Genomic DNA, 12788 nt, shown 5'->3' with positions numbered 1-12788 from the left:
CAGGGATGAGAAAACACACTTCAGCTCAGCGCATCATATGACAGCTGCTCTATGTTTTATGACCTTACAGGCTAGCAACTGGATATCAATGCACTGGCCTTTTTAGATACGCACCGTGGCTGATTCAGCAAAGAAACCCAAAAGGAAATTATTGGAGGAAGTAAGATAAAAAAAAAAAAAAAAAAAGACAGAAACTGATAGAGCAAGAGATTAGATAAGAGTCAAGATCTGATTGGATTTACAAGCTGGAAGCAGCTGAGAGAAGAGACAGGATTAAAGACGGATGCCCAATAAACGTTTAATTAAGGATGCCACAGTGTGAAAATCTACCAAAGTTCAGTAGTGCCACTTTCAACTGGGTTTAACGCACAAAAGGCCTAAAAACTAAAATAAAGGAATATAATCAGGTGCCTCTCCCAGATGCATCTTAACTGCCGAATATTTAGCCATAAATAAAATAAATCAAGAAAAGTGTTCTCTGACTAATTGTAACTCTTAATGACTGATTAAACTGACTAAATATTTAGATTTTAATTCCACGCTGTCTAAGATTAGTCCTACTGCTTACAATGCAGATGTGCTATTTTCCAGTTAATGACTGCTTTGTGGTTTTATGGTAGAAGATCTTTCCAATCAGTTATTGATGAGTGATGTCCCCAAGTCAACGGTGTGCAGTGCAGTTCATCAAGTCTCAGCTACCCTTATCTGTCAGATGAACATTGAGGTGAGTTCACTCTACACAAGAAAGGGATGATTGCTGCACACTAGGCTTTATGTATTACTATTATAGGCCAAGTAGAAACTATCTCTAATTTAAAGAGGACAAAGACACAAAGAAACTGGAGAGATGACCTTAATTTTTCTTTTAGTTCCAATTGGGAACATTGTCATTAAGCTTTCATATCAACTAGTAAACACAACACACAATACATAACAAATTACTACAGGAGACCCTCATCAGTATTACTTAGATCTGTCCTCTCTCCATTGCTTATCTTGCCTCTATTAAAAACAGCAAAAAAAAAACTGTTTTGTAACCCTTGATCCCTCCTTTGGGTCCCTAACCTTCAGGCTTTTGGAAACAGTAGCACCACTCATTGTTAGACAGCTTGCCATCCTTGAAGGAGTCGCAGGAGTTGAAGAGAGGCTTCATGCACAGCTCATACTTGTCCAAGTAGATGGCACTCAGCTCTGATTGGTCCAGCAGGAGGTCAAAGTTCATGTCGAGCTTGTTGAACATCCAGCCCAGTGAATCCTTACAAATAGGTAAGATGCTGGTATCAAAATCTAGCAGAGAAAACAGAAAGAGAAGAGAAATCAGAAAAGAAATGTTTTGAAACGCAAGAATGTGTCTGAGTGAGTTACAATTTTTTTTTCTTAGTAGCACACTGGCTTTTGAATGTGTGTGTGTGTGTGTGCATGTGTATGTGAATGTTGTCATTGGAAGAGCTGAGATGTTTTCTGACATGTTGACATTACAGAGAACAGAGACGGGTCACTGTCAACATCAGTGCCAGCGCTCATGATGACTGGGAAGCATGTGCGTTCAGCAGGAATGGGTTATCTACACACACACACGCGGGGGTAGTACTCACGTCCGTTGGTGGAGTCAAAGCTGTCAGAGGATTTGAGGTCTCTGTTGGCATCAAGGTGGAGAATTCCAAACCAGTCCTTCAGCCTGGCAGCCAGACTGTGGAGGTCTGCATCACTACAAGCTGCACAGAAACACAAAATAATGAGAAGAGAGGAAACTGTCAATCTGCTGCTTTCATCAGTTAGAAAAAAAATATCCTCGCTTCTTATCAAACTCTCATTTCCTTTAAGTTGTGTTCTGTTACTTTGTTTTCTTTAAATGTTTTTGCTCATCCCACTTCTATCCCTTTGCAAACAGTGTGCGATTGCACATACTCAGCTGCTTCAATCTCAACAGTTGCCATAGGAACCCTATCTGACACCTACATACACAAATATACATACACATGTTGGAGTTTCCTTGTCTGCTGTCATTTCTGTCATTTACGATTTAGCTCTCATCTCTCGTTTAAATGAATGATTTTATTGAAATGGGAAATTCAGTCAGATGCTAAACATTAAAAGACAAAAATATACTTGAAATTGAAATTCAATGTAAAGTAAATGGATGTCTTGCAGTAAGAAGTCACTTGAATGTTGCCTTTTCTTGAGGCAGATCTGCAGGTTTTTTTTTTATGCCCGATCAGACTCTATGGGGCCAAAAAAGAAAGCTGCAAGAACTGCTCTGCATACTGATAGTTGTCCCTATCTCATACCCACATGGATCACTTGCCGAACAATGTATTTAATAATTCATTAATTTGAAAAATGCAAACCAGAAGACAAGAAAACCATCACTTCCTCAGTATTGTTGAGCTGACAAAGTCTACCTGCACTTTGAGCTGACCTCTGCCTCCTCCAGCCTACCTCTGTGTCTCTGTCTGTCAATCTTCATCTTTCCTTCTCTCCTGCATGTGACTGACATGTTTTTCCTCATTCTGTTTCTTTTTAGGACTTGATAAATGTACCTCAAGGGCAAGAGTCATTCTCCACCTTTCGCTGAGCCTGTCAATCCAGACCCTCTAAACTTGTAGTACAGTGCAAAAGGAGGGTTGTTAGTGTTGCTGTTAAATTCCATATGGAACAGAGGAAGTTTCCTGTGGAATATGCAGAAGTTTGGAGTATCTAAACACTAATGTCTACATACATATTACAAGGAGGAAAAAAATCACATTACCAAAATGTGGTGAAATATTAATCAGTCTTTAGTCTATTCAGACAGGAACAGAGCCAACTAACTGCTGAATGAAGACTCTGCAAGCCACACGCAAGAGCATGTTGCACAAATACTAGCTTGATATACAAGCTTTCTCACACACACACACACACATGCAAAAGAAAGGCTTTTAAAGCACACATTTTTCTGCTGAGCTTATTCCAGGATTTTGTTATTTGTTGAGTCATACTCCTTTCCTGTTTCCAAATCATGTCCTGCACCATTCTGTTTATTCACCAACATGCATGCACACAAAATTCCTAATTTGGGATTGTGTATGACTGGTTTTATGAAACAGTGGATGCCAGGAGCTGGAGGACACTGGAGCTGGAGCAGAGGAAACATAACATTTATCTTGCTAGCTATCTGTGTGACACTCCCTCAGGAATTTCAAGGTGGCTGATTCTGTGCACACATGAACGTGTGTGTGTTATAATTGTTTAAGACAAAACAGATATAATTTTAAAGTGCTTTTCATTTCCACACTCTGGAAGAACAAAGGTGGAAAAACACAGCAGTCAAAAATGATCTGTATTCACCTCCAACATGAATTCTCCCACAAGCAGAACCTCAGTCAGTAGCATGTTCCATATTTTTAAACCAAAACTTCTGGAAGGTTTACATGTTTATTTATGACAGTAATTTATCTCCACTCACTTCTTTACCATCATCATCATCATCTTGATTTTGATCCCATTCGTTGCCATTTCCATGTGTCTGATTTGAAAAGTCCTTTTTTTGCCTAAGAGGAATTCTTCTTTGATTTTTTATATTCAATTTCTCTTCCTCCTCTAACTTTCTGTTAGGAGATTCAGTACTTAATGCATATCCCACCTGGTTGTACCTAACCCAGTTTCTGTCCTGGACTTAGAAGACAACTTTGATGAATAACACTCTCTTATTCCTTTCACCTTAATTGCTTTAAGTGCTTCATTTCCCTTTTCTCCTGGCACCCTCAGGCACTGATTTAAGTCCTTCTCCACCTTTTTTATACCTTTATATAAAATGAACTCTTTAAGTTCTTGTCACTTTTAAAAAAGCAAAGAAAGTGAATTCTCTTGGACTTTGCGAAGTGAACCACTTGAGTCTCACTGGACTCCTCTTTCTTTTTTGTTCTTTGTGTGACTGAAATGATTTCAGACAGATTTAACACTGCTACTGCCTGTGTTGAGAACCGTTTTGGAGGGCACTAAGTCAGAAAGGAGAAGCTTAAAACATTCACACACACACACACACACACACACACACACACACACACACACACACACACACACACACACACACACACACACACACACAAATGGAAACAAATCACTGTAATAAAATGGTCTATTATGCAATTTTTACAGTTGAGTTTGAGTATTTGAAGGCTTGTTTTAAAACATGCTGAATATGCATCATTTATATCAAATTCAAATGTCACAATATGTAGTTTTCTTATGGTTGCTTATTGCTGTAAATTACAGCAGCTGTCCACTCTTTGCTTTTTAAAACTTTAATCACTGAGGTGAAAGGATAGATAAATGTTTTTTTAATGTTTTCAATTAAAGGACCTTGCTGAACAGTCACCATTACTTTGGTTAAATCCAAATAAATTATTTAGCAATACGTATTCACAATAACACTTTTCTGTAAAAGGTCCACTATTTTTATGTTATGCTGTGAAGCTATAACCAAGAAGTGATATGAAATATAACAGGTCCAACTGGTGTGTGAAATTCTGACCAGTTCACCATAGTAACCACCAGCTACTGGGAATGAGTCAGCCTCCTGTAGTACAGTAAAATCCATCCATCCATCCATCCATCCATCCATCCATCCATCCATCCTCTACTGCTTATCTGGGACTCGGTTGAAGGTGCAGTCCAAGCAGAGATCCCAGACCTCCCTCACTCCAGTGACCTCCGAAAGGAGCAGTGAAGTGTAACCAAGCCAGCTGAGAGATATAATCACTACACAACTTCTGGGTTTGCTTAGAGATTTACCAGTGGGACATGTCTAACACACCTCGCCAGAGAGAGAAGTCTGCAGGGCAACCTTACCAAATACTCAAACCACCTCAAAAAGAAGAAGTTAAGAAAGAACCAACCAGAGCAGCCATAAGCCTTAAGATGAAGAAATTTTCAGGTCTATTTTTCAATTCCATCAAGAACATTTTCTCTAACCCTAAAATATTAATGCAGGTAAAGCAAACAACTGCTCCTTGGCTGTTACAGCAGGTCCACACCGGCACAGAGGTAGAGATGCTCTGATATGTTAGATTTGCCATCCAATCAAAGCTGCTCTGACATCAAACTTTTACTGTTACATTTAGGACGAAGTGGAGATCGAAAACCAGCCAGCGAGCCAGACACAGAGAATTTTTTTCACTATACATCATAGCTGTGGGCCAATTAACAAACAGGGAATTCAGAGCATGGAATCATCCTCTTATCCTTCTTCTCTCCTTCTCACTTACATTTCCTCAATTCTGCAGTCTGTCATGTCTGAGTTCAGCAGAAGCAGGTAGCTAAAGCCCACAGGACATCAGATTTTTACAGACTGATGCAGAATTAAACTAACAGTTTTATGTGGAAAACACAATAGAGAAAAACTGCCGCCCGGCGTGAAAGATAAGGAGACGTGGATCACAAACATGTACGTACATGCACTCTTTCCCCTGCTTGTTAGATATAAAAGAAAGTAAATTATAAAAAAAAAAATCTGTTTTAACAAGCTAAAGTAAAAAACGTCAAATTTTGTAATACTAAAATGTGACAGGGATCCCTTATTCGATCACAATCAAGATAACCAAGAGAAAATGTAGTTGACCATAATTTTAACTATTACTAAATCTATTTACTATTCAGACATCTTGTCCGTCTTTATGGATGCATCACCAGACTACTGCGAGAAAAGTGAATTTCCTCAATTTCAGATGATGCAAATCCCTCCAAGCTGAGTAAGATATGAGATAAATGTGTCCTCCAGACTTCCTGATTATAACAAGTCAGGAGACATCAGGCCTTGAAATCCTCAATGGCCTTCTTTATCATTTATAAGGAATTAAATAAGTTTGTCCGATAAAAGAGAAGGGGTGGCTCTAATTCCAAACAAAGGAAAGGTGGCTGGTGATCACCTTGAGACTTCAGCCGCTTGGCCTGATCAGATCAAGATGAAAGGAAGACAGACAGGGAGAGGTGGGTGAGACAGAATGACACTTCTTAACAAGGTAATGCAGGAAGAAGAAGAAGAAAAAAAAACTGCAACAATCAGATGGGAGATATGAGAAATTTAGAAGGTCAGATTCATTAAAAAGATACAAGGGCATGTCTGATTTTTCTGTGCCTCAAGCTATCAGCTTTCCAAAGCAATCTCACTGGATGTGAGTTAAGGTTAGCCAAGATAATGATCAGTAATACACTGTGTGTTCAGACAGCGAGGCAGGCAGACATAGTTAAAACTGGAAAAAAAAGCAAGAAAGCAAAAATAATCATACCTGTTCCCACACTCAACCTGTTACATATTGTGGACAGATGGCCATGGAGTCAAATTTTAATGCACAGAGTAACAACTTAACAGGAAGACTTTTTGCATCCAAAACAGATGCGATGAGAGCGGAGCCCAAAATTCTCTGCTACTGACGCCACCTTCAAAGGAAGCATCAATGTAGAAAATGTAGAATGAGGAAATAGTATGTAGATTAAAATGTTTCTAAACAGTTTTCCTGGCATTTATGTGTTAACCATTACTTTCCTCTATTCAATATGAATAATATTAAGGCCTTGAAACTGAGTAGTTTTTAGTCATAACCTCATTGATTTGTTTATGTATGTGAGTTGCGCCTTTAATGTATGGACAGGTTGATAAGAGGAGGAACATCCCATATCATTCAGCATGTGTGTGCGCTTTCTGCATTACTCCAATAAACTTTATTTCCTTGCTATCTTTGCACTGATAAATGAAATATTTCCTCTGTTTCCTGTATTAAATCAGTTACAGAGACCAGATGTAAACAGAAGTGCTTTTCTGGCATTAACGTTTGGTTCATTAAGTAATCAGTGAAGGTTTTGCTGCCTTTTTACCATCAGCATGTGGAAATTACAACATTTTTCAAGTGCACATATGACTGACTAATTGAATCATTCAAGTCATTCATTTGTTTCTTTTCCCCCTTACTTGGCTGGTTAAACAAAGAAAACACCAAATTGTTTGACTAATCCATATCTTTTGCTTTCTTTTTTAATGGAAGGATTTAAAAGCAGTTTCAATAAGAAGCACTAAAAATGCTTTACTGGCATTCCTCGGCAATCCTCACTCTGATGAGCACTCTGAAGGAAATCTCTGAACAATTGGCATGTGTTAGGAGAGGATAGGAAGTGTGGAGGCAGAAGCGAGGAGAGCACAGTCTGTCCTCCTGTGTGCTCTCTGTTGGTGCTATGAGACAGAAAAGCCAGGAAAAATCTAATTTAGTTAGCTCTTTGTTCTGTCCATGTCTTTGTTCCACAGTTAAATAAAACACTTTTATTTCAGTCTACAGTGACAGTAGACTTTACACATGATAACCTGCTGGATCATTTTATGCCAACTCGAGTCAATGTTTTCCAAGAGAAAGTGTTGATGTTCAGTATCACAGCAGCGCTGCCTCAGGGGAGATGACGGATCAAATTTCATCTCAACGCATCTATGTCAACATGTCAACCTTTGCTAATAATCAGACAAGCAGATGTAATAGATATCTAACAATCCAAATGATCTATTAACATATGCACTTAACTTGCAGTTATGACTCGTTTCTTTTTCCTTTTCTTTTTCGTTTGAATCTCAGCTGCAGACCGAATGAGGATTTGCATTTGGGTCCAGTGTAAAAACTAGGAGAAGGGTTAAGCTCCGTTTGCAGAGATACATCCTTTTTACGGTCTACTGAATGATACAGAAAAGGGCACCAAAGCCAGAGGAGGACAAAAAGTGGAGGCGGAACAGACATCTTGCAATTTGAAGGGCTGGAGACAGAAAACAAATGAAAAGCAAATAGAGGCGGAGGAGTGGAGAGCAAAAAGTGAAGGGGAGATGTGACAAATAAACACTCATGTACCTCACAGGACTGCACCGCTCAGTGAAAAATAAAGCTTAGTAATACAAGAGATTATAATATGTGATGCCAAACTCTTTGCCTCATCAAATACAAAATAATATTATTCCTTAACTTCATATAAACTGTATCCTGGAGCATCTACAACTAAACAAGTTAGCAACCAAGATGAAATTAACAGTGGGATTTTTTTTATTTTCGACACAAACACATTAGATGCTGCAAATCGGTAACATTGCTTTATGGCGTGTAAAGTATCTAAATGCTGTTTAAGGTTCAAGGCATCTGAAATTTTCAGCTGCATGAGTAGCTGAGATTTCTGATAAGAATAAACGACTGCACACAATAGTGAAGAGTACCAACCAAGCCTCAAGCCTGTTTGTGTTTATCCTTTTAAAGATTGGTGGAAATGATAATTCAGGCATGCAAATCTGTATGATAAGGCAGTTAGTTTGTAAAGCACTTGACCTGTTGGACATGTGCTCTATAAATAAACCTGACCTGACCTACAAATTGTGACAACTATTGTACATCGGGTTGTGTCTGAAATATCTGCCTGGTTTAATTCAACATTCACAACATTTCATCACTGACATTTTCAGTCCAAATCCTGGGTAACAAAATTTCAACAATCTCTAAAAACTGAAAAGCAGCTGTCATGATATGAAGTGACTAACTACTCGAAACTCTAAAGAAAGGCTTTTACATGTTTTATTTATTTTCTCTTTTTGGACTTTGGACTATCCGTTAAAGTAGAGAAGATATTATAAATTCCTCGAGTCAACAATATTTAAAGGAATGCTCCAGCAGATCCTGTCCACATAAATAATTATTTTCATGTAGCTACTTCAATTCAAGTTGATAAATGTGTGTGAAGAGTGAGAGTGTAAGCACTCGTTTTAAACGTTTAAAAAAAGTAATTTCACTTATTTACAATATACTTCTGTCCTCAGTACTAATATTTTATACCAGTCTGTAATAACAGGCAGGATCTTACACAATAAGAATGCAAGGAGGCGATTACAGGGTCTGCACATGGTTTCTTTTTTTGGAACTTCCATGTAACAGACCCATTTTGCAGCCTGGTATCAAAATGAGACTGTCTTTGCCCTTTTCACTAAGGTGGAGAAAAAGTGCTCAGGAAAAAATGGAGTGGGAAAAAAAAACCCAAAATATAACAGCTTGTGGACTATTTTCTGCAAACAATCCTGCAGTTCTTCCTATTGTATAATGATAAAGTTTTGGAACAATGTACCTGTCAGAAAACAGTCCTCAGAAACAAGAGGACAATGACTAACGAGTGTGAAAAATCTAAATTCATGGAAGACCATTAAATTAAGACAAGTGAGTGACTGAGGGTGTGATGTTGAACCCAGGGCTAATCAGAACAGGTGTTTCAATTAGACCTCCCTAACTAACGTGCAGCAAAATTTCTTTTGGTCGACTCGACAGCAGTGTATAATTTAGTAGGAATATAATGAACTGGAATGCAGAATTAATGTTTTCCTCTGATGCGATGCCACTGATTTCAGTAGTTGTTGCAATTAAAATCTCTGGAATAGTCTGAGATATGTTCATTTCATAGGAAAATTAAGTTTATGCAATTATGGCAATAGTTTTTGTGATTTGATTAAATAAAAAGACTCAGTGAGCTCTTTGGCCTTGATAAAGCCATTTTACACTGCTGTAAGGATAAGAATGCCACTTTAATTAGTTTAGCTCTGCCTGGCCAGCTTATTATACCACGACAAGTCATCTATCCTCTACAAAGCAGCGTTTCCACACATACAGTTCATTAAATATCTTGACTTTCCTTTTCAAATAGAGCTCCCCTACATCATGAACTTTCAATGTTGCTATTCTTTTCTTTAAAATATTGTAATATTATGCGTGTAAGAGTCTCTCTTTGATCAGACAAACAGTCTTTGAAGAGCTGTAACTGTAACTTTGTTGTTAATTAAAACTTCAGCCTTCTACAGTTAATGTCATGCGACATGTGACGTGTCTTTATCAGCTGGTGGTGTCCTGGAGACACGACCAGCCTGGCAATTTGACAGATTTTTGACCGTGTGGTCACGCCTCCTGTCGCTTGGTGGTCTCTGCAGGAGAGAGTCCCATGTGTGGGATAGCATGAATGCCCCTCAGCATGGTTAATGGTGTCCTTGGATCACTTCCTTTCTTTGTGCAGTACACAATGATATTGCAGTACATCCAAAGTGAATCGAGGATCTATATTTAGGGGATATTTCATTTAAATGACTACTATTACACACTTATTGGTCTAAATTAGTACACAAGAGCTTAAGTATTTGCCAATGAAGCTGTCATTCTTCTAGCATCTTAAGAAGCAAAGGAGGAAAGGGAGTAAGGGAATCAAGGGAATCCTGGCCATGAAAAGCACCTGCAAAACCCACAAGCAGGAGACAATCACAATTGAAAAACAGTTACAATAAAGACAGACAGAATTAAAAGAAAATACCAAAAAGCCACCAATTACAAAGGAAACTAAAAACAGTGACAAGTTAATGGTTGCATGATTGTTTATATCCTGTTTGGTGCTGTGGCTAACGGTAAACACAAAGAGGTAATGGGACTTAGCAAGCTACTGTACTCTCCTGAGTGTTACCACACAAACTCGATATGACACATGACACAACACATCCACAGTTTTCCTTTACTCCCTCAATGCCATCCCCATCTGTTTAACATTTTGCACTGCTGATCTGAGAGATTTTATCAGGAAGAAGATCTGACAAACACTTGACTCATCTCTGTTAGCGATGAGCATAAAAACTTTTGGACCTGCTTTTTAATGGGTAGGACAACTGTAGTGAATTGAGATGCTCGTGAAGAGAAAAAATCCAGAAAGAGAGAGAGAGAGAGCTGTATGGGGAAAAAGGAAAATAGTCAACTCAGGTGTAAACTGTAAAATAAACTGTAAATAAATAAATAAATACATAAAAATAATAATAATGATAATTATAAAAAAAATAAATATATAACCTTGCTCAAGATGCAGAAATTCAATTTTCCTCCTATTCACACAAACTCATCAGAACTGTTTGTTCTCAGAGAAAAGCTTTCAGCAAACCAAATAATTATAGCTTATACTAAGTACATGCACCTTTGTGTGTTTATGTGCATATTTGTGTGTGTGTGTGTGTGTGTGTGTGTGTGTGTGAGTGATTTGGAAAAGAGGCCACTTGGTAAAACACCACTCTCAGACTTCATCCAGGCTTAAACTAATGTGAAAGAGTATAAGGTGAAGAGAGAGCTCCCATTAATTAGCAGACACTTTCCATTTGGATTAAGCACTGCTGATGAACCTTGGCATCACCTCCTGACCAGACAGTCATTAGAATAGAATGCAGACAGACAGAAAAACAGATTCACGACGGACACACTGTGAAACCATCCCTCCACTTCCCTGTTTGAGACAGAGAAATCCTGTAACAATAACAATCCATCCTTTCATGTGCTGCTTTCCTTTAGATTGCATTTCTCCACCAGAATCCCCCCATCCATCTGCAGAAATCCTATTTTCATGACAAACAATAAGACACACACATACACTCCATCACTATCCCTGCAGCTGTCACAGTATGGGTGGGGGCGATGGCATTGGAAGAAAATAACATGAGTAAGGAAAGAGATGACGGGAAAGAAATGGAAACGGTAAGAATTACCAGAGAGTTTGAAGGATTACCAGTAAAAGAGGTTTTCTGTGTGTTACAGTGGTGGGTTTCTCCATTTGAAAGTGACTTAAATACAGATAATCTTCCCAATCTCCCCATCCTTCCTGCTGTATGTGATTCTCACTTTCCTCCTTCCCATCAATGAATTTACATGGTACACCTATTAAAGATTTAATCAAATAACAAACCTCTTTCGCTCGGTTAAAGGAACAGAATTCAGACTACGGAGCAATCAGCTGCAGTAATACACTTGTAGCTGCTAAAGAAGATACTGCAGTTCAAGCTACAAATTATTAATTTGTGAATTTTCTATCACTGTATCACATTATATTACACTCCTTTAGAAGACACCTTGATCCAAAATAAGGAAAGAAAAAATGAAAAAGACTAGATTTGCCGAGGTGTAAACCCACATGAGCCTAAATGTGAATAGATGATTCTGACCTGGTACTAGACCTGGGGCCAGGTGCTTGGCTACCAGCACTGGCTCATCATTTGTCTGATCACTTGCTGGATTTGACCAGAATTTTGTCTCAACTTACATTAATAAAACCTGTCGACTGCTCAGCAGTTTTGTCCATTTTATTGCGATTCATATCACAGCCTAAAGGACAAGTGATATTACCACTACATTTAGAAATGCAGTTGTGTTTCTAAAAACAAACAAACAACAATAACAAAATCTATCTAAACATGGGATCCAGTACTAACCAGCTTTCTCTGCATTAGTTGGTGGTTTGATGAGCTCATGACCAGGCAAGCAGGGGCACAGTCCATCACATTTAACGGAGATTGTTTTTCCAGATAAGCAGCTCTGGAACTCCAGCTTACACTGTAACAGAAAAGAAAAAACAACTAAAACACCCCAGTAGATGTTTAAGTTAAACATTCTCTGTTAAGCAGGAGTAAATAAGCATTTCTGTATGTCTTCTCTGACAGGAAAAAAGAAGAAAAGAAAGTGGCAATGCCATCAAGTTAGTCACAAGTTTAAAGCAACAACATTTCTGAAAACCACAAACAAATGGTGAGTTTGGAGTGGGGTAATCATTGTAAAGGGACTGCTAAAGAAATGGTCTGTTTAGAAGAAAAAAAAAAAAAAAAAAGATAAAAAGAAGGATGCATCATAATGGTATAATAGAATACCCAACTCTCTCCCACAAATTCCTTATCCTCCCTAACCCTCCTCATTTGTCCTTGATAAATAAATATCAAGGACAAATATTTGTTTTAATAA

The 12788-nt window shown here is 38.2% G+C and overlaps 1 protein-coding gene across 4 annotated transcripts in view; it reads right to left on the bottom strand.

Moving 5' to 3' along the window:
* spock1 (SPARC (osteonectin), cwcv and kazal like domains proteoglycan 1) overlaps nt 1–12788 on the bottom strand; it is a 104685-nt gene that overhangs the window by 6519 nt on the left and 85378 nt on the right. For all 4 annotated transcript variants that reach the window (XM_041991174.1, XM_041991177.1, XM_041991175.1 and 1 more), the window contains 3 exons: nt 12266–12386; nt 1596–1715; nt 1066–1287 (listed from right to left, as the gene is read on the bottom strand). In XM_041991174.1, the coding sequence (XP_041847108.1) occupies nt 1066–1287; nt 1596–1715; nt 12266–12386 (463 nt within the window). The remainder of the gene's footprint in view (nt 1–1065; nt 1288–1595; nt 1716–12265; nt 12387–12788) is intronic.

Source organism: Melanotaenia boesemani, chromosome 7, assembly GCF_017639745.1.
Source record: "Melanotaenia boesemani isolate fMelBoe1 chromosome 7, fMelBoe1.pri, whole genome shotgun sequence".
NCBI lineage: Eukaryota > Metazoa > Chordata > Actinopteri > Atheriniformes > Melanotaeniidae > Melanotaenia > Melanotaenia boesemani.
The sequence above is the reverse complement of the archived record's forward strand: the minus strand, read 5'-3'. Positions and strand labels throughout refer to the sequence as shown.